At 33.7% G+C, this 22,839-nt stretch overlaps 1 protein-coding gene across 3 annotated transcripts; it reads left to right on the top strand.

Moving 5' to 3' along the window:
• Positions 1-865: 865 nt before the first annotated feature.
• On the top strand, positions 866-21,304 carry mapk8b (mitogen-activated protein kinase 8b). Of its 3 annotated transcripts, none has more exons than XM_051124108.1 (12): positions 866-1,039; positions 5,409-5,588; positions 5,708-5,837; positions 6,702-6,760; positions 6,988-7,126; positions 9,571-9,736; positions 10,529-10,600; positions 12,017-12,199; positions 13,770-13,894; positions 14,061-14,124; positions 14,676-14,753; positions 18,757-21,304. In XM_051124108.1, the coding sequence occupies exons 2-12, from the start codon at positions 5,467-5,469 to the stop codon at positions 18,903-18,905; spliced, it is 1,287 nt and encodes a 428-aa protein (XP_050980065.1). In that variant the 5' UTR covers positions 866-1,039; positions 5,409-5,466; the 3' UTR covers positions 18,906-21,304. The 3 variants fall into 3 exon arrangements, with proteins under 3 accessions (XP_050980065.1, XP_050980066.1, XP_050980064.1); XM_051124109.1 differs by lacking the exon at positions 10,529-10,600 and adding an exon at positions 10,177-10,248; XM_051124107.1 differs by having other exon boundaries at positions 897-1,039; positions 18,752-21,304.
• Positions 21,305-22,839: the final 1,535 nt, after the last annotated feature.

The raw sequence follows: 22,839 nt of genomic DNA, 5'->3' as shown, positions 1-22,839 counted from the left end.
CCTTCCTGATATGTAAGGCTGAAAGTGTTATATAAAGTAAAAATTGCATTCTATATAATAAAAAAAAAAATTGTTCTAAAAAATAATAATGTTAAAAAACAAAACAAACAAACAAACAAAAAAACTTATGGATAAATTAGATAAGTCCTTCCTGTAAGGCTGAAAGTGTTATATAAAGTAAAAATTGCATTTTATATAGTTTAAAAAATTGTTATAAAAAAGTAAAATGTAAAAAACAAACAAACAAAAAAAAAAAAAAAAAACACTTATGGATAAATGATATAAGGCCTTCCAAATACATAAGGCTGAAAGTGTTATATAAAGTAAAAATTGCATTTTATGTAATTAAAAAAATATTTAAAAAAGTAAAAAATAAAATAAAAGGTATTTATAACATATTTATAATCAACAGTTATAAATAATAAATACATAATATATAATAAAATATGTATAATAAAAACCGTTATAACCTCTAATATATCAGCAAACACTCATATTTAATTAGATAATGTCTCGTTCGCATATTAAAACAAAATTCCAAAAGTTTCGTAATACAAAACAATTGTCTTAATGTAGCTAATGTAAATAACTGGAGAAATTACGCGTTTACCCTATTCACTTGTGGAGTCTTGAGAAGTTTTACAGTCTTGGTGGTTTTATACGTTAAAATCTTTATATATTAAAATCTTTATATATTATTTAAATTTCGTTCTCCTGGTTATGTAACAGTCAAAGTTAATTTGACGAAAGCGACTTTTGTAATGTCTATACTATGGAAGCAACGCGACGTCATCGTAAGACTTCGATGACGTCGGGCGAAACGCAGAAACTGCGCACGTCACATGCACGCAAAGGCACGGTGACGTAGTACGCAAGTGTCCGCAGCTCAAGGCCTGCCAGTGGACGGAAGCACAGGGAGCGCAGAGCTTGTGTCTTCAAGTAGAAAACAAGGCGAAGAGAACATACTGCTGTGCTCAGAGCAAAGACACCGGTCGTTTTCTAAACCCGCTGTTGAACTGGCTGTGTATCTTTTAAGAGGGTGAGTAAACATTTGCAGTTTAACCGCTGATGTTTTTAAGGTGGGTTGTGGGGGAGGGTAACGCACCACAGTAAACACCGTTGACTCGCTGGTTTAAGCTGGTTATTTGAGGGAATAAACATCTTGAAGTGTTCTTTTACCTAGTAGAGCTTATTGTGTTTAACAGTCTGTTGTACAATACACCATATCGATAAGGTTCACGGGCTGATACTGGCACCGTGATGGTGTTAGTGCTGTGGTACTCCGCTATATACCATGGTACTGGACATTTACCATATGATGATTCATATATTATGATATACACACGTTACTTGAAAGAATACCGTGGTGTTGCTACAGTAAACATTGTGTTTGTGCTATTAAAACATTCTTAAGTCCTTCTCCAAATGTCATGATGTGTAAGGTTGAGCTCCACGTCTAACATTGGCTGTGTCTCAAAACCTAGTGAGCTGCCCACCTTGACAGCATTGTCCATTCTGCCCAAAAATGTTGTCTGTGTAGGGAAGCTCTTTGAGTTTCGAGAGCCGTTTGTGTTCATGCATAACTCGCTGTGCTCTGATGGTACAGATTGTCTTTCACTGCATTAACCAGTTTGGTATGATTTGATTTGGGTTCAGTGTAATGGACTGGATGGAGGTGTGAGTCCGATCAGAGAAATTGAGGTCATTGGTTGTGGATGGTGCTGTGAGATGTTGAATTCAGGGCATTCGGGTGCGGTTCTCCATATTTTTTTAGGAGATGATTGACACTTTCCATTCACATTGATGATAAAGAATGCAATATCTGAAGTATGAATTAAAATGAAATTGCAAAGTCCGCATCCCGCGAGTGTGGGCTGTTAAACAGTGTGCTGAAATGGATGTTCGTGGATTTAAATATAATTTAGTGCAATTACGGCTTCAACAATTAAATAATCAATAATGAAAATAATGACATCCACCAGTCATGTCACCATAAAATATTTCTATGGACAAAATTCATCTGAAATATAGACTGAATGGTGGAAGTTAACATTTGGTCTGGTAATTGTAAATACCAGTTAACATTTGGTTTGTAATTTAGTGAACATAAGATATATATATATATATATATATATATATATATATATTTGTAAAATATTTTCCAACGCATTAATAAAGAGCTTCAAACAGTTGAAAAGTTCCTCTTTTTTTCTCTACTTGATTCATTGCCACCAAATAATTTAAAATATACATATATCAAAACCATAATAATAGTAATAATTTATTATTATTATTATTAACAATAACAACACAAAATAAGTTAATAGATCATCAGGATAATGTACACGTTTACAAGAGAACATATTAATATCAAAATAAAAAAGAATAAATAAATAATTACATAAACTAACAAATAAATAGTTTTTTTCTAATTTACTCAGCAAACTTTTTCTTGTAATTACGAATACATGAATTATTTATTTATTAATAAATGATGTATGATAAATAAATAAATACATTCATTAAATATGTATGTAAAAATAAACTAAATATTAGTTTATTTAAACTTTAAAATGGTGGGCAAACCTTTTTTTGTATTATTTTCTTTTTTAAATTAATTCAATTCATTTTATTGATTTAAATTAAGATATATTTGTAAACTTTTCTAAAGCATTAACAAAGAGCTTCATACAATTTAAAACAATCCTCTTTTTTCCCTATGTGATCTCTTTCCACCAAAATAAATTAAAAATTTTATATATACATTGACCAAAATTATAAACGCAACACTTTTGTTTTTGCCCCCATTTTTCATGAGCTGAACTCAAAAATCTAAGACTTTTTCTATGTACACAAAAAGCCTATTTCTCTCAAAAGTTGTTCACAAATCTGTCTAAATGTGTGTTAGTGAGCACTTCTCCTTGCCGAGATAATCCATCCACCTCACAGGTGTGGCTTGTCAAGATGCTGATTAGACAGCATGATTATTGCACAGGTGTGCCTTAGGCTGGACACAATAAAAGGCCACTCTAAAATGTGCAGTTTTATCACACAGCACAATGCAACAAGTTTTGAGGGAGCGCGCAATTGGCATGCTGACTGCAGGAATGTCCACCAGAGCTGTTGCCCGTGAATTAAATGTTCATTTCTCTACCATAAGCCGTCTCCAAAGGCGTTTCAGAGAATTTGGCAGTACATCCAACCGGACCGACTGGGCAAACAAAAAAAAAGGTTTTTTTGGGCAAACCTTTTCTTGTATTTTTTTTAAATAGATATTTTTGTTAAATTTTCCAAAACATTAACGAAGAGCTTCATACAATTGAAAAGTTCCTCTTTTTTTCCTATGTGACCCCTTTGCACCAAAATAAATTAAAATATACATACATATATATATATATATATATATATATATATATATATATATATATATATAAAATAATAAACAGCATACAAATAATCCTCTATTAACATATACATATTAATGTACACGTATACAAGAGAACCATATTAATATATAAAAAAGAATAAATAGTTTATTTTAACTTTACAATGAGCAAACTTTTTCTTGTAATTACAAAAAATGCTGATAATAATAAAAAAAAATAATTTTGTAAATGTAATTTTGTTAAATGTAAATGTAAAAATGTGATTTTGTAATTACTTTTCAACGCATTTACATTGAATATATTTTGTTTTTAAAGGGGTCATCAGATGCAAAGTTTACTTTTTCATTTGTTTGAACATTAATGTGTGTTGGCAGTGTATGTACAAATCTACCCTATAATGATAAAAGTCCATGCAGTGTCTTTTAATTAATCTGTAAAAATATTATCCCCTTTTTTTTAAATTGAGCCATTCTCAGATGCCTGTTGTTGTGGTGTCACGCCCACAGAGGCCGCTCCCACCATAGTTGATTGACATGAGCGTCTTACCTCAGATCAGCTGTAACAGTCCGACCTCTTTGTTTCGATGCTGGAGCAGGGATGCAAGTTAGACAAGAATATCTCTGATTGAACGACTGAGGTGTTGTGTTGCTGGATGTAATAATGAACATAGTGGTCGTCATTCACTCCCGACATCTGAGCCACTGAAGATGCAGTATATTATGTTTGTTTGTGAAGGGAATGCGCCTCCCGATCTACATATGTCCGTCTATGTTCGCGCAAATCATTCGTGATCCAGCTTCACTTACAGCAGAAGTGAGTATAAGGGATTTTTTTATGAATCTCTGTAATCGTCTTTACTTATAACGTGCTAGTTAGCAAGTTTCGTGGCTGAATGCGCTAAGTGCAGCTAAAGTAAACAATCTCCCGGAGCAGCTCGTCAATCCACAGAGAGAAGAGAGGGGCGGGGTGAGCAGAGCTCATTTGCATTTAAAGGAACAACCCCTTAGAATGGGATGATTTTTGCAGAGCTCATGGTAAAAAGGGTGTTGTTTTACACAACCATTGAGAATTTTTAACCAGAGTTATAGATTTTCATTAAGACCCTAAAGAATCATATCAACTTGTGGACAGTGGGCATCTAGTAACCCCTTTAAAGCTGTACAGATTCACATACAACTCATACTGCATTCAATAATGTTTTTAGGTTAAAATAAACCATTGTTCTTACTGTTTGACTCAAAGACATTGTACTATTATAGTAGATCTTACTGATATGCACTGAATGAAAACCATCACACGAATGCGGCACATGAACAGAAAATCCCATGTAGAGAGATGAGGATGTAAAGACTGTCCTGATATTAATGTAAAGAGGGCAAGTCATATTTGCGGCTGCCCTGCTGTCACTGCAGCGTCCACAGTATAATATGCTGCATGTGAGTAATGAATGTCTCAGCCTGGCGCATTTGTTTTCTCAGTTCCCTGAGCGGTGTACCTGTTTAAATATGTATTTCTGCTTCAAGTCACTATAACGCTGACGATGCGTTAAGATGAGGCTGTGCTGCTGCTTCTCAGCTCAGATTCGTCACCCACTTTCCACAGCGTTGTAGTATTTGCATGGACTTTAATTGCAGTGCATGAGGAAAATGTATTGATATATTGCACCATTTGAATGCAGTTCAGTATTTATCTTGATATTGATGCATTTGCTCTGAATTTCTCTCATTTAGTTAAAAATAAAGCATGTTTTTCACTGAACTAAAATTGTTTTATGTACAAAATAAAAAGCACATTACAATCATTGCAAGATGCAACAAAAAATGCAATGCACAGTTGCATTATGTTGCATGTATTTTAGGTCATAACTTACAAATTTGCATTTATGCATTTTACCTGACTTTGAAGTTCACGTCGAAAGCGGGTTTTATTAGCAAACCACATTATTTGCTCTTTCTTTTCAACAGCGTAATCAGGACCAGATGAAAGCGTACTCATTAATTTCTTTCTCTTTTGTCTTTTCAGTTTTTTGAAGGGGAAGTTCTTCTTGAATGCCCAAGACACAGTCAGTACGGTTTTCACCATGAACAGGAATAAGCGTGAGAAGGAATATTACAGCATAGATGTAGGAGATTCAACGTTCACCGTTTTGAAGCGCTATCAGAATTTAAGACCAATCGGTTCTGGAGCGCAAGGGATCGTCTGGTAAGTCTCATGGATTTATTAGCCTGTAAATGAATATGAAGAAAAGCGACTATCATTAAGACAGTTCATAGATCGTGTGCTGAATGACAAGCTTGTGTCTGGCTTTTTCTGTGTTTTAGCTCAGCGTATGACCACGTCCTTGAACGAAATGTTGCAATTAAGAAACTCAGCCGACCCTTTCAGAACCAAACCCACGCCAAACGCGCCTACAGAGAACTGGTCCTGATGAAATGCGTCAACCACAAAAACGTAAGACATGTTTTGCTCTGTCTGTGGGTGTGTGTGTATATATATAAAAAAACTATGGGATCTGAGAGATTCATAATGTTTTTGAAGCCTTTTCTGCTTACCAAGGCTGCTTTTATTTGATCAAAAGCACAGTAAAATATTATTACAATTAAAAATATCCATTTTCTATGTGAATATAAAAATGTGAATTTAAAATGTTAAAATGTAATTTATTTCTGTGATCAAAGCTGAATGTTCAGCATCATTACTTCAGTCTTCAGTGTCACATGATCCTTCAGAAATCATTCTAATATGCTGCTTTCCTGCATTTAATTGAATAAAAATACAGTAAAAAATCTGAAATATTATTATAGTTTAAAACAGATGTTTTCTATGTGTATCTTTGTTAAAATGTAATTTATTTCTGTGATCAAAGCTGAATTTTCAGCATCATTACTGCAGTATCAGTGTCACATGATCCTTTAGAAATCATTCTAATATGCTGATTTGCTGCTCAAGAAACATTTATGATTATTATCAGTGTTAAAAACAGTTGTGCAGCCCTATATTATTGTGGAAACTGTGCTGCATTTTATTTTTCAGGATTCACAGATGAATAGAAAGTTCAAAAGAATAGCATTTGTATGAAATAGAAATATTTTGTAACATTTTTAATATCTTCTCTGTCACTTTTGATCAATTTAATGCATCCTTGCCAAACAAAAATATTTATTTCTTTTAAATGTCTACGTATATTTTTTTCAACTTTGTTACATATGCACTATTTTGCTTCATTTTGTAATGATATATTTTAGATTGTAAGACCATGTTGTGAATCACACAGCACAGGACACATGTTTTATGCAGTATGCTTTCATTTCACAGATAATTGGCTTACTAAATGTGTTCACGCCACAGAAGACACTTGAAGAATTCCAGGATGTGTAAGTTCTTCCTGCTGTGATTTTAACAGCATGTTAGAATGGAAATGAAGTGTTCTTTGCCTTGTAAAATCTCTGATACCTACTATAAATTTGGCCTAGGATTAATCCAAGTGGATTAAATAAAGAGATGTAACAAGCTACTGATGAGTTCACTCATGCAACTGGAATGCATCGAAAAAATGCTTTGTTCATTTGTGTTCCTCACATGCTTGCCTGCGTCTCTGCAGGTATCTGGTGATGGAGCTGATGGATGCAAACCTGTGCCAGGTCATTCAGATGGAGCTGGACCACGAGAGACTCTCATACCTGCTTTATCAGATGCTCTGCGGCATCAAACACCTTCACGCTGCTGGCATTATACACAGGGTACACACACACACACCACTCTACAAGTTCTTCAACTTCATTAGCAACAACAAACACACACAATGTGTTGCTATATTTCAAAGCCTAATGAACTGGTTTGCTTTATACACATATAAAATATAAAAAGCTGTAAAAGCATTCAAGAACTACTAATGCTCTAAAAGCTAATGCTCAGTTATTGTCAGTCCAAGTTTTGTCACTTTGTTAAAGTAATGACGAGAGATGCAGCGATCAGAATTAGCCAGGGATCAGAATTAGCCAGTTTTCCACATGATTGGCCCGGACCGGTGACCGGCCGGTCAGTCTGCCGATTCCGAGTCGATCCGTTTTGACCTCACACTTACGGTGACTAATAATGTATTTATGTTGTGGCAGATGAAGCTTGCGCAGCTTAAAATGAGTATGTGAGAGAGACTCGTGCAGAAATCAAAACAAATGAGCGCAACAGCACTCAGCACAGAAAATTATAGATGCATACTGCGGTAGAAAATATATATATTTATAATATGATTTAGGTATGCAACGTTGCATATGATTCCCTAAATATCAACTCAAGTGCAATGTGACACTGATTTTATACAATAGTAGTTCAATAAACAAGAAGTTTAAATTAAGCCACTTACATTTTAGACACAGTATTTAATGTTTTTGCTCAATTTCGTTACAGAAAATAGTTCCAACCAAAGCCACTGCTGCATGCTGCAACATTCATTTTATACAATTATTTATGCATTTGAAATTTTGCAGTGTGTAAATGCATTTGTAGAGAATATTTGTAATTTAGTCCAGAGGGGAATTGTAATGTTTACTAATATTTTATTATGTATATGTAAATTTTTTTGCATTGGGGGAAAAATTGTATGCTGTTAATTGTACCTTTTAGATAGAAAACGGGAATCGTCAAAAATCGGTCACATTTACAAAAAAAGTGGAATTAGCCAAGAAAATTGCAATCGGTGCATCTCTAGTAATGACTTGATATTCTAGTATTCTAGTTTTTATAGTCTTATGCTTTTTATAACCCATTTATATTTTAACACTAAACCTGTGCTGTCAATGGAATAAAACAGAGGTGGCGAACTCCGGTCCTGGAGAGCCGCAGGCCTGCAGAGTTCAGCTCCAACCCTAATTAAAACTCACCTGTTGCTTTCTAGTAACGCTTCAGATTAGCTTGTTCAGGTGCGTTTGATTAGGGTTGAAGCAAAACTATGCCGGGCTGCGGCTCTCCAGGACCGACGTTCGCCACCCCTGGAATAAAACAACATCAACAACAACAGTTAATATCATGGTTTCTGATCAGAAATACTTCAAACAAAATGGGAAAAAAAAAAAAAAAAAAAGTATTATATATATATATATATATATATATATATATATATATATATATATATTATATTTTTTTTTAAATGTTTTGTGGACTTTTTGGGTTCCAAAGACACCAGTTTGCAAAAGACCTGCCTTGATAAACACAAAACAACCTAGAAAGCACATAATGGGTTAAATGATTGATTTTAAATTAAATTAAACTATATATTGGTATACATTTATAATAAACATTTTCCTCTGCTCTCTTGTGATGCATTTTGGGATTGTTTAATTTAAGAAAAATATGTGATGTTGTCTTAAAATTTGGCCAAAATAAGGTACTTTATTAAGACAGCATAATTTTGTTGCAAATTATTTACAACAACCCAACAACCTTGTAGGGCATGATGCCTAAAAATGTTCTTTTTTTTTTTTTAAATTAATTAATGTAAAGGAACATTACCAATATTAAATATATTGTGTATATATCAGTAAATAAATAAATAAATAGAATAAATAGAATAGAATGTTCATTTGATTATAATTTAAAAGATTAATTAAATTGTTTTTAAAGTTTTTTTTTTCTTAATAATACATTTATATTCAACCAAAAATCTAGAAAAATTAAAATAGGCAACACAAAATTTCTTAAAAATGTAGAAAAAATCTGAATTTTATTGCGGTAATGTTAATAAATTATTAAATTGTTAAAGTTTTGTTTATTTAATTGTTTAGACATTTTTGATTATTCAAAATGTAGGTAAATCCAGAATTAAAACAAGGAAACAGAATTTGGGAAAAATAAAATGAAAAGTGCGGTTAAAATAAATAAATAAATAAAACTGATTTCATAGGGCCCTAAAATTTTGATTTTTGGTCAACTTTTAATTACCACTTTTGATTACTAAAAATGTAATCAAACCATTAATGATAAAATTAAACCCGGAAAAAATTCAAAAAGAAAAAAGCAATCCAGAAACATAATAGAGTATGTTTTACAAGAAAATACTCAGTGTTTCTACTTCAAAATCTCATGTTTAATTCAATGCGTTACTTGTCGTGTCTTTGTAATTAATTGTGAAATTTACTATCAACTTCCGTGAAAATTCCTGCTGACCTCTGACCTCTTTACTTCCCAGGATCTGAAACCCAGTAACATAGTAGTGAAATCCGACTGTACGTTGAAGATCCTCGACTTCGGCCTGGCCCGGACGGCCGCCACCGGCCTCCTCATGACTCCTTACGTGGTGACGCGCTACTACCGCGCGCCCGAGGTCATCCTGGGCATGGGATACCAAGCAAACGGTGAGTGCTAACCTGCTGTCACTGCTTTGCAGCATGTTCACATAAAGGGTCCCACACGAGCACCTAAACGCCGTTCTGCTAAAAAACAACCTCGACCTCACCAAACGGCTGTGGTGTTGTATCGTCAAAGTCCCTCGAGGGATTCTTTTGTCTAGCTGAACTAGTTTTCGGGAGTCGTTTCTGCATGCACAAGCACACTGGATGGGTTTGCCTGGAGCACTGAGCATCTAGATAGGAAAAGCATTAGTCACTGAATCTTACTTGGGAAGTGAAAGTGGTTCGCTGCAGTGCAGAAATCAATTCGAAGGCCAAAATTGCTGACGTTTAGCACTGGATGGTAGCGCTGAGGAAAAATTGGCACGGACAGATCTCGAGCAGTCGCGCTGCCCTTTATGCTTTGCTTATGTCTTCTCTTTTTCCTCTATGCTACACTGGTGTAGTGGATATTTGGGCTGTTGGCTGCATTATGGCAGAGATGGTGCGGCACAAAATCCTTTTTCCAGGGAGGGACTGTATCCTTGTTCGGCCTCTAGTTGTTTGCTTGGATTTTGTGCTATTTTGTGATGAGCAGAGCCTCTCGGATATCCGTGTCTTGCTCCGTTACGGATTATCGGCCTGTGATCCTGCCTGACGCACACTGAGATGTTTGCATGCACCTGTCACCTCTGTTGCATCCACATCAATGCACCCTGTTCGTTATATACGTGTGTGTTTGTGCTTGTTTTTCTGTTGTGTTGGTTTTCGTTTGTACGATTTTTGGCATTTTAATTTGGTTGTCATTTCATTTTTCAGTTGATGTCTGGTCTGTTGGCTGCATCATGGCTGAAATGGTCAGAGGTAGTGTGTTGTTTCCCGGCACAGACCGTATCCTTACCTGGTCGTCTTTACTGTCCCATTCTGAGTGTTCTTTGTGTGTTTGTTGATTTTCTGTTGAGTTATTTTACCCTTGATATGTGTTTTGTCATTGATGTGCCAGACCTGATGAAAGAAGGTAAAAAAAAAAAAAAAAAAAGGTACAATTTTTAATAGAAAGTTTAAAAAAAATCAACAACTCCTTGTTTCCTTTGCACATTCAAGTGTCAAGTGTCAATTTTATTCATTTCACCACAGTAAAATCTCATCAGTCTAAAATCTCACTCCACATAACTATTTTTTAAACATTGCATAAAAATGCTAAGCAGCATTTTTAATGTATTTATTTTCGTTTACTACAAATATATGTAGAGTAGAGGAAAAAATAGAGCCACATCATCTATAACTGTTTAATTAAGCAAACATATTTAATATAATATTGGTTTCCATATTTAATACATTTTCCTAGGTTACATTATACAAATTACACATTATACAAATTTTCCCTAATGGATTACAAAATCATTTATTCAACCACCATATTTAAAGGTTCATTTGCCATATTGTAATTGTAAATTTGTAATAATAATAATAATAATAATAATAACTTATTACTATTATTAGAAAAAAAAAAAAAGCAGCTGTGGTGAGCAGAAGAGACTTCTTTCAAAACCAAAAAATGTAGAAATCTTGAAAATGTAATTAAAATAAATAAATATAGTAGTGTGTGTGTGCATATTATTATTATAATAATAATAATAATCATCATTATTATTATTATTATTATTATTATTAATAATATTATTTATTTTTTTTTAGCTAAAACTTTCTAGCTAAAAATGAATATTCATACATATAAAATATATATTTTTATATATTTGATATATTTTTACATTTTTAGAAAAAATTATATATATATTCATATATTTAAAAAAAAAAAAAAAAAAAAAAAAAAAAAAAAAAAATATATATATATATATATATATATAGCAAAAATAGGTTGTAAAAACCTCATGTAATTTTACCATACATTTTTCTTACCATGAACAAACATTTCAATTGTCAATATATAAATACACAGTAGTCAACATATGAAGTGGATCAGACAAGTTAATCAAAGTTGTCCTAAGACAAGAATGAGTATTGTTTTGGATTTAAGATAACTTTGAGGAAAGGCTTTGCACACAAATGTTGACTACTGTATAATGTAATACAATGTTAATATAATATTTTTACTTTCAGTGTGGACTGAAAAAAACACTTGACACGTCATGCCAGATCAGGAAATGTGCTACAGTCATTCTTAAATTAATAAAGAGGTTAACAGTTTAATTAAACATAATTGTAGCTCAACGTGAAACTTTATATGTATGTGACTTGCCAATCAGCTAAGAGCGTCAGTAGTTTTCCTTAGCATGACATCTGAAGACATCGACCAGTGGAACAAGGTGATCGAGCAGCTGGGCACACCGTCTCAAGAGTTCATGATGAAGCTCAACCAGTCTGTGAGAACCTACGTGGAGAACCGGCCCCGCTATGCTGGATACAGCTTTGAGAAGCTCTTCCCAGACGTGCTCTTCCCCGCAGACTCCGACCACAACAAACTCAAAGGTGAGGGATGCTTCTTTAACCTTTATGCTTGCTATAAAGCTTTTAGATTTATAGTGCTGTTACTCTGTAAATATTGATTTTTGTAGATTGCTATTAGAAATGGAAAGTTCTGATTGAATGAGCCATGCTGTAAGACATATGCAGTAATCAGATGTATGCAAACTTCTGACCCAATGTGCAACTGGAAACTACCAAGAGATAAAGTAATGAAGCTAGTCAGCTAGTAAAGCTAGTTTTGGTTGTTGCAAATATTGTTTTATTCATAATTGTAATAATTTATTAAAAATGGCACATTTTAGTATTTTACTGTTTTATAGATGGAAATGAAAAAAATAATTGCATCTGACATTGAGGTGGAGTCGCATTAATGAGTAGCAGTAGTGAGTAGCAAAAAGAAATCTTACTAAAAGTATTTAATTGGCAGGTGTATTTCTTTTTTATATAATATAATATATAATAATATTATAATAATTTAAAATTAATTAGATATATATTTTTTTAATTAATTAAAAAAATATATATAATAATGACAATAATGATAACTGTAGCACCTTTCAAGTGTTTTATTAATGCACTTTAAAAACAAATACCAAAAAGCATTTTAAAACTTTAAAGAATTTTTAAAGAAATTTTATGAGAAATCTATAAAATACAAAAATGTAAAATTTAAGAAAAATACAATAAAGAATAAGATAAAAAAAAAATAATAATTACAACACAACAAAAAAATAAGAATTATGTTTTTTGACAAATAAAAGATTAGAATGCATATCAAAATGAAATCTATCTTGCATCACCTTAAACACATTTAATCTAGTTGTTGTTTTTAATATATATGTATATTAAAATTTGTAAAGAAATTTTAAAATTACAAAACAATTTAAAGAATACAAAAATGTAAATGTTAAGAAAAATGCAATAAAGAATAAGTTAAAAACAAACAATTACAACACAACAAAAAATAAGAATTACACTTTTTTTAAAATAAAAATTAAAATGCATATCAAAGTAAAAGCTATCCTAAAATAAAAATATTCCTTAATGTGCAAATGCTTTAGATCTTGCACCATTTAAAATGCTTAATCTAGTTATTGCTTTTAATATATGTTAAAAAAAATGACAATGACAACATCGCAAACCCTTCTGTGTGAACATCAAGTAGGTATAAAATGACACCAAAACCAATTTTAAGTTAAAAAATTAGACGCGGTGTGAAACACTTGGGTATTCTTACTAATCCATACTTCACAGCTGTAAAATATCGCCTATTAGCTATACATATAAAAGGCTCAAACCCTTTAAAATGCACCACCCCTCCTGTTTCAAAATGAAATGTTCACACTGTGCTCATCAAGCCAATTCGTGGGCTCTTTAACAGTGGTAAAATTACTGTAATGACCAACTAATGGCTAATTGCACTCTGCTTTGTGTAAGTCTGTTTCAGTTTGGTTTCTCCAGACACACATTGCTGTTTGTTTCCCTTCATTAAACTCTCATCAAGACCAGCGTGACTCTCTGTGGCCAATTTCCTCTCAATTCAGTTTCTGATTTAAATGCAATTATTTTGCAGCGAGCCAGGCGCGAGACTTGTTATCAAAAATGCTGGTAATAGATGCGTCTAAACGAATCTCGGTGGACGAGGCCCTCCAGCACCCCTACATCAACGTGTGGTACGACCCGTCAGAAGTGGAAGCGGTGAGTGCTGCTGCTGTCTTCATTATTGCCGCTCGTTGACTTCAGAGTCCAGATGGAGCCTGAGCTGCATGATCTCTCCAGAGAGAAGGACTGAAGGAGCGCAAAACCTTGTTTTCTTTTGTTCCTCTGTGACGTATCTGATTGATATTTATCTGCTCGGTTTCAGCCTCCACCGGCGATCACGGATAAACAGCTAGACGAGAGAGAGCACACAGTGGAAGAGTGGAAAGGTGCGCTTCTTATTTTAAATCATTGATAGTAATAAAATCACAATATTTAGTCTATGGTGAGTTAAAGGTGTGACCAAACATGATTTTGTTACGACCAAAATTTGTTATTTTTTTAATGGTATATAACAGCAATTATTATTATTATATTTCTTTTCTTTTTTTTTCAGGAAGTTTAACAAATAATATTTTTAATTTTTTTTTATTTAACAATATTTATTTATTAAATAATTTCATAATGCTTATTTTTAGAATCCATTTAATCAGACTTATTAATTAATTATTGTTATTATTATTTATTATTTATTATTTATTTATTTATTTATTATTATTATTATTATTATTTTATTTTTATTATTATTATTTTTTTTTTAGGAAATTCAGCAAATAAGTTAGATTTTAAATGAAAGCGTTTTCATATACATGATTATTTTCTCTTTTTATTGGCCACAAAGGCCACAAAGTGAAATGTATGTACATTATGGCATCAGTGCAAAAAAAAAGACTTGTTTCCTGATGTCATTTTTGCTCTTCTGTATCTGTTCCCTGATCAGAGCTGATATATAAGGAAGTGCTGGACTGGGAGGAACGAACGAAAAACGGGGTGATCCGAGGACAGCCGCCCTCGCTAGGTTAGTTTCCTCCTTGATTTATGAAGCCAGCACTGCGTTTGGCTTTTCAGACAACATTAACCCTGGATTAATCTCTTTTTTTAAAGCACAGGTTAGGGGGCCGATTTAACCCTCTCTTAAATTGTATTCAGGTTTAAAGTCAGTAGAATTTTCACACAAGTAAATAGCAAATTAATTCTAGATTAGAAAGTAGTTTGTATAAAGTCCAATCAACTTTATTGTCTAAATAAATCAGTCCAGTGTAGGATTAACTCATTTAATCCATTCTTAATTGAAAATATTTTATTGTATTTTACAATCAATTATTATTCATTTTATTTTTAGTTCTCAAGATTAATTTAATTGAGAATTTACATTCAAGATATTAAGACTTGTTTTAGAGAAAATGTCTCATGTTGGAATGTCTTCATTTTCCTTATCTCATATGTTTTTGCCCATGTTTTAAGCACAAATATAGTGAGGTTTATGCCTAAAACAGAAAAGAATGTTTGCACAATCATACCTCTGAAATAAGATTAAAAAGAAAAATTAAAATGTTTGACTATGTAATGTTTTATTTATTAATGTACCATTTATCAGTCATTTTTCTAGTAAATACATCTAAACATCTTTAATGCAAAATTAATTTATTAATTTACTTAAATAGTGACATTATGTAAGACATTAAAAGTTGTTTTCAGAGAATATGGCTTGAATATTAAATTCATTTGCTTTCTTTTCTTGGTTTATGGATACATCTAATTTAGTTTTACTATTTATATATTAAATATAGTATATTAGAATTGAGTATGCCTAAAACATTATAAAATATCTATTCTCTGAAACAAGTCTTAATATTTGTAATATTAAACATTTTTTCTGAAGCAAACTGAATATGAAAAATTCAAAAGTCTGACACTGTCAATATTTTTTATTAATGAAATCAATCAGTGTTTTTCTAGTAAGTGTATAAACATGTTTTATTTTTTCCCACGTTTTTTTTCTTTCTTTTCTTGTTTTAAGCCTAAATCTGATTTAGTGAGGTTCATGCCTAAAATGTGGGAGCAAAAAAACTATATTCTCTAAAACAAGCCTTAATATCTTACACAATCTTGCCTTTTAAGGAAATTAAAAAATACTAATGTTTTATTTGTAAATTTACCAATCATTTTTTTTGTTATATATGCCTTAACATCTTTATTTCAAGACACATTTACTTAAAAAAGCAACATTATGTATGTAAGACCTGTTTCTGGACAATATGCTTTTTTTAAGCATAAATATAAATAATATATATATAATAATATAATAATATAATAAATATAAATATATATATAAATGAGTCTTAATTTCTTACCTAGGGCACTATGAAATCCGTTTTTTTTTTTTTTTTTGTTTTGTTTTTTTTCCATTGTAATTTTTCTGGATTCCATTTCTGGACTCCTTTTTATGGTTAAATTAAATTTAGCTAGTCTAATTAATTAAAATCATGAAACTTAAAACAATTTAACATCAGTTTATTAAAAGTTCAACAAAAATTACGTTTAGACTTTTATTTTTGCCCACCTTAGGTTTATTGTTACCAAATTCTGTGTTCTATCCCATCTAACTATTTGAATACATAAAACAAGTTTCATTTATTCTCACAATAGTCTTGTAAAAAATTTTCGCCAACCTAGGGAGGTGAAATAGGGTAGTGATGGGTACTCATGTCACAGATGATTCTTGGATCACGTGTCAATTAATGCGTGATTATGAGTACATCACGTAAGAAAGATTGGTGGGATCTCTAACTTGTAGAACGTCTTACTGTATTATCAACACAAGGAAGACACAAGTTGTAATAAAATAAATTTTATTAACAAAAGATAGACAAGAGTAATCAACAACTACTAAATGAATACCATGAATGAATGAAAAAGGAATAAAGTGCATAAGATGCATAAAATGTAAGTGATAATGTTGGATGTTGCTATGTCAGAGCTACGTTATCTAGAAAGATAAAATGTTGCTACTCTGAAACAAATAAGGTGAAGTCAAACAAATACGTGTAAGCTTTTTTATCAACTGCAATCAGCTATGTAATATCTAATGTAAATTAGAAAATTATATACTGATTATATACAACAATGCCAAGGTCTTTGAAGCCTTGAACATGAAGCGCTGTAGGATGCTGATCTCCTGGAGCACCAAGGGTCCTAAGATCTGGAACACGCAGATGTGGCCCTGGAGTAGGTGCTGAAGGTCCTTAGCTTGGAACACGCAGGCGAAAGTACCTGAAGTGAAGGTTTGCTCGCTGGAGCTTAACCTTGTTGCAGATGTCTGTGTGTCTTCTGCCTCTCTGGGCTAGAGACTCAACTTGGTCAATTCGCTTTGTCTCTCTACGTTGGAGACTCAGGACGCTGCATCTGTTGTTGTCTCATTGGACGGAGACTCTGAACGTAGAGTATCTCTTTCCTCGCAGGTTGGAGGCTCAGAACGTGGTTGTATCTGTTGCTGCCTCAAACGCTGGAGACTCGGACTTGGTATCTGTTGTTGTCTCACCCTTGGGTCGCAGACTCTTGCGTCTTCCCTTATGGGACTCAAGCCCAGTACAAGTATCTGTTAGCCTCTCTGGATGAAAGACTCAGAAGGAGTTGATCTGTTAGCGTCTCCTGGAAATGCTGGAGACTCAGAATGGGGTGTTTCTTTGCTGCCTTCCTGGTAACAGGCCGGATGCTCAGAACATTGTTGTTCTGTTATAGTTCTTTCCTTGATGGGTAGCAGACTCGGAACGAAGATAATCTGTTTCTGTCTCTTCCCTTACCGGACTGAGACTCAGAACTTTGTTGCTCTGTTTGTGTCTTTCCCCTATGGGACTCAGACTCAGAGCAAGGAGTGTCTTTTGGAAGGGTAAAAGACACTCCTCCTTTCCGATAAGGAGGAGATTGCAATTTGGCACTTCTCCATTTCCGTGCTGTGATTGGCTGGTTCCATCAGAGTGGGGGGACGCATGGTTCCCCACCCTTCTTTCCTCCTGTGGAATGTATTTGCATAGTCCAAACACAAAGCTAGAAGAGTGTCACTAAAGTTTCTCACTTCTCAAACCACAACCAGAATGCATTTGGCAATGTTACGAACACGTCCAAACATGATGGGAAAAGATTGAACTGTCATGCATGCATTCATTTGTCCATTAACAGCTGAGTTTGTGTAAGATGTTGCACTACACGTCGCTGTCACTAAGAATACTTATTTCTCCGAATAAGTATAAGATGTGTGTGTTGTAGTGTGCATCAGTTTTAGGATTTAAAAACCTAGTTATGAATGGATTTGGATGGATCTTTGTGGTCTCTCTTTGTTCACCCACTGCTGCTGCGTCTGGAGGTCCTAAGGAATTTTTACGGTCGGTCACAGGCCAAAACCTTAGAAATGAGTCTCAAGGTGGGTAAAGGGCACAAACTGTATTTTGACCAATAGGAAGTTCTGTCCTTCTCAGGCTTTGTACCAAAGGTCTTCTTGCACTCTAAGAGATGTCTGGCTGTTGTCCTGGCATCTTTATCTGATGGCGTTGGACAGTTTGCTTATGTTAGTTTAACAAGATCCAATCAAAATGTAGAAAACCTCCGTCCACTATTGTGGTCAGGGAAGGGCCCCCTTGCCATAAACTGGGACTGCAGTTGCGTGCCTCAGTACGAGTAGTAAACAAAACTATGTGTCTGCGCCATTCATTAATCCAGAGACACACACAATTCATATTTACATAAGTCATTTTGTGGCTTAAGTGTAATGACCTACTTTTGATTAGTTCATCCAAACTTTGACAAATTCCGTGACATTCTGCATTAAATTCAGTTTTTTTATGCCTGGAATCCGTGTTTTCTGCATTGTGGAAATCATAGGGCCCCATTTACCCAATTTTCTGAACTAAACTGATGTGTTTATTGGTTAAAACCAAGCCTGGGTTTGCTATTTGAAGTGTGAAAGTCCAGTGTTTCAGCAGTTCCTGTCTGATAAAAAATGGGATGTGTTTCTCATAGCACAGGTGCAGCAGTGAGCAATGACTCCCACGAGCCCTCGACGTCCTCGTCCTCCATAAACGACGTCTCGTCCATGTCCACCGACCCCACCCTGACCTCGGACACAGACAGCAGTCAGGAGGCCACCACAGGACCGCTGGGCTGCTGCAGATGACTATCCTCCTCCTCCTCCATCATCCGCTCCCCGCTTCCACCCGTCTGCACTGGCGCAACCACTTTAACGCCGGTCCTGAAACGCATCCTCCTTTCTGTCTCAAACTGACACGTTCTTTTGAATTGACAAAGCGTAAGAACGGAGGTAAGAGCAAAAAGCTTTTACACCAAACCAGCATTACTTTGATTGCTTTGGTTTTTTTGCATCCGATTGAAGCTACTGCTACGTCGTCTTGCCATGAGTTTATTTGTAAAGATGAGAATGGGGAATATATTTTTTTGAGATGTTTTATTCTTTTTTTTTTTTAGTGGAGGTTCGTTAAACGGCACATCCGTTTGTCGGATAAACTAGTGTTTGCTCACTGTTACTACTGTTTTGGAGTCAGTGGTGTATAAAATCGCAGTGTGTTTGGCGGCAGAGACGGTTTTTGATATGACCTGTGTACCTAAACCGCAACGTTTTATTTGGTTGTCTTACAGAAACACATTTTAAACTCTTTTCTCTTTCTAATGTCGCTGCACAAGATTGACTTCACCTAGTATTCTCTCTGTACAAACACATTTGGCTCTTCAGGCATCACCGTATGTAATCTAGTCTGTACATATTTCAGCAGCTTTCATTACGCTTCAACACTGTACAGCCTGATGTAAAGCTCTTGTTTGAACACTTCATTATATGATATGAAACCGAAATTGGGTATTTGACCCATGCATATGAAACGCTTTTGATTTCTAGTACTTAGTTTGAATTTACAACCAAACTGCGTCTGCCGGTGCGATCTTATTCATTGCGCTGTGAGGGAAGGAACGGCTCCCGTGGGTGATTTTTTTTTTTTTTTTTTTTTTTTTTTTTTTTAATAACGTCGTGTTGGATGGAGCAATCGTGCTAAATGAATGGAGATATATTAGGTGGGAGGTTCAGAATGGATCCTGACGGAACTACTGCATTTTACGGCGGCCTAACGCTAAAAAACAGCCCATGTTTTCCATTCTAATGTGTTTTGGAATGTAACTATGTGTTTACAGTACTAGCGTATGTAGTGTAAACTCCGCTCCTTCTAAAACACCAACTAAATCCATCGCTGAAATTTGGAAATTCGTCACCTGCGGTTTTTATTTTGCTTTCAAAATGGAGAAAGTGCCTGAGTCCAGCGTTCATTCCTGAATGATTTGAAAGATGAAGAAATTTGGGTGAGGTTTTTCAAAGTAATACTGTTCATATCATGTTGGAGTGTCTATTTTTCTATTGTATTGGACGTATGTGATGTCGATTGAAAGGTCGGGGCATGTTGATCTGTAAAGGGACGTTTCTTCAAGCAAGGTCTTTCATCAAAGTAATTGCAAATTGGAACATTTTTGGTATGTGTGTATATGGTTTGCAGCTTTATTTCGTTTATGGAAATATGCAAGATATTGCATCAAATGCTGTAGGTGGGAACTACATTTCCCATGAGGCAATGCTATGGAATGTACATGCGGGATAGATGGGAGTTGTAGGAAGTGAGGGTTTGATTTCGCATAACGATTGGCATACGTGTTTTTGTTTTTCCATTTTAAGTGCTCTTAATTTTCTTTGCTCTCTTTAGGGACGTTTTAACGTTAGGATTTTCATTGCATTTGCTTTTATTTCATCTCTCAAAAATGTTATAATTCAGATCAAAGTAGGCTTTGATGAACTACCTCACTCTAAATTTCTACAGATTTGTTTTTTTTTTTGTTTTGCGACGTAGCTGCCCGTAAGATAGATGTTAATACAGATTTCATTATTTATTTATTTCTAAAGTGAACTATTGTCAATAGTAGGCAACGTATAGTTTTGTACATTATGTATACTTCACCTAGAAGTAAAAGAACTGAAATGTAAATTTGATCTTTTTGTTTAATTTTACTTTGTACTCATTTTTTACAGTTCATGTGCAATACCCACTGCTGTCATGCTAGTTGTAATCGATAGATCTAGAATTCTTCTTAGTTTTATGTACCCAGAGGTAGAGATATGTTTGGTACTGTCGGATAAATTCATGTTTTTGTCTTTTTAAATCTGGATTTTTTGTTTTGTTTTCTCCTTTGGCTTATATTGTCAATGTTACATAACCCGTCTTACCAAAAACAAATGTGTGGCTGATGTTAGCAAGTTGTTATGTTTAGCCACTGGACTTTGATCAACTGGTAAGTCCGATTCAAAAGCATCTGTAAAATTACCAACGTGTTAAGATTTGGTGCTGGTATGTAATATTTGCTAGCAATGCCAGCCCTACAGTTAGTTAGTTATAAATTGCTAGCTCTGTGTGCACTAAACTGCATACAGACACTGAGAAGTGCACTACTACAAAGAATGCACTGGGATCTTATGATACCAATTGTACATGTACTGCAAATAAACACCAGTTTGAATCAGAACTGTCTCCTCTGTCTCATTGCTTCTACACACCAGTTTAATATACAAGACATTTACAGGGTTTCTGCAGGTAAATTGAAGACTTTATGAGATTGATTAAAGAAAATGTAAGGAATAAACTAAATGGGACACAATCTGTAATTGAACTTTATTTTAAATTTTCAGAACACAAGACTTCATGTTTTCAGTTTGCATCCCAAGTAAATGTATCTTGATTGAATTGTCTGGTTTTGTAATGTTTTGTACTGTGCCCAAACAAAATCTTACTGAAAGCTGCCTTTTTTTTTTTTTTTTGAGATATCAACCTCAAATTTAGAACACAACTTGTTTAGATTTATGGTTTTTATTTGCATGCAGTTCTGGAAAATATATATTTGATGTAAAAAAAAAAAAAATGTTTTTGTGCATTTTTCATAATAATAAACTTTAAACTTTTTTTTTTAAACGTTCTAAATTCAGTTTTGCAATATTTGCCATGTGTCATTATTAAAGAGACCAAACATAAGTCTCCAAAGCTTCAAAGCATTCAACATTTATGACAGTTTAAGTTGAAAGTTTTGTTTTTAGGTCTATGCTCAGAAAGTGTAACAGGTGATAAATGGATCATAATTATTCCATAAATATTATTTTGTACCATAAACTCCTCTGAAAATCCAAAATAATAAATGAAAAACATTATTGAACTAAAATATAGTATTTTCATTTCATGAGGGGAAAAAATGCAATTTTTTAGCACTAAAATACTAAAGATGACAGCATGCAATATACAATATCTTTATGAATATAAGACCTAATGCTCTGATTTATGCCATATTAAGACTTTTTAACACCTGCAGAAAATCTTTATATTGGGGAACTTACATTTACGATTATTATTTAAAGAAGTTCACTTCCAGAACAAAGACTTACAGATAATGTACTCACCCTCTTGTCATCCAAGATGTTCATGTCTTTTTTCAGTCATAAAGAAATTTTGTTTTTTTGAGGAAAACATTTTAGGATTTTTCTCCATATAATGGACTGATATGGTGCCCCGAGTTTGAACTTCCAGAATGTAGTTTAAATGCGGCTTCAAATGATCTCAAATGCGGTTGTAAACGATCCCAGCCGAGGAAGAAGGGTCTTATGTAGTGAAACAATTGGTTTTGATTAGTAATATGCATTGCTAACAACTTCATTTGGACAACTATAAAGGTGATTTTCTCAATATTTTGATTTTTTTGCACCCTCAGATTCCAGATTTTCAAGTAGTTGTATCTTGAACAAATATTGTCCTATCCTAACAAACATACATCAATAGAAAGCTTATTTATTCAGCTTTTCAAAAAATTGACCGTTTTGACAAATTGTTTTGCAGCTCGATATATATTAACAGTTTGTATTTTTACCGTTATCTTCCGCGTTGCAGAGTAACGTCGCGTTTCGTTCTTTGTTGGAAGGAATCGATTGAATGAATGAATCAAACTCACTCATAAAAAGACAGTTGCTGAATTCAGAAGCATATGCTAGGGTTCTTCTATTACTATTAGTAGTAATG

This window comes from Labeo rohita, chromosome 12, assembly GCF_022985175.1.
Source record: "Labeo rohita strain BAU-BD-2019 chromosome 12, IGBB_LRoh.1.0, whole genome shotgun sequence".
NCBI lineage: Eukaryota > Metazoa > Chordata > Actinopteri > Cypriniformes > Cyprinidae > Labeo > Labeo rohita.
Note: the sequence above shows the minus strand (reverse complement) of the source record. Positions and strands in the feature narration are given on the sequence as shown.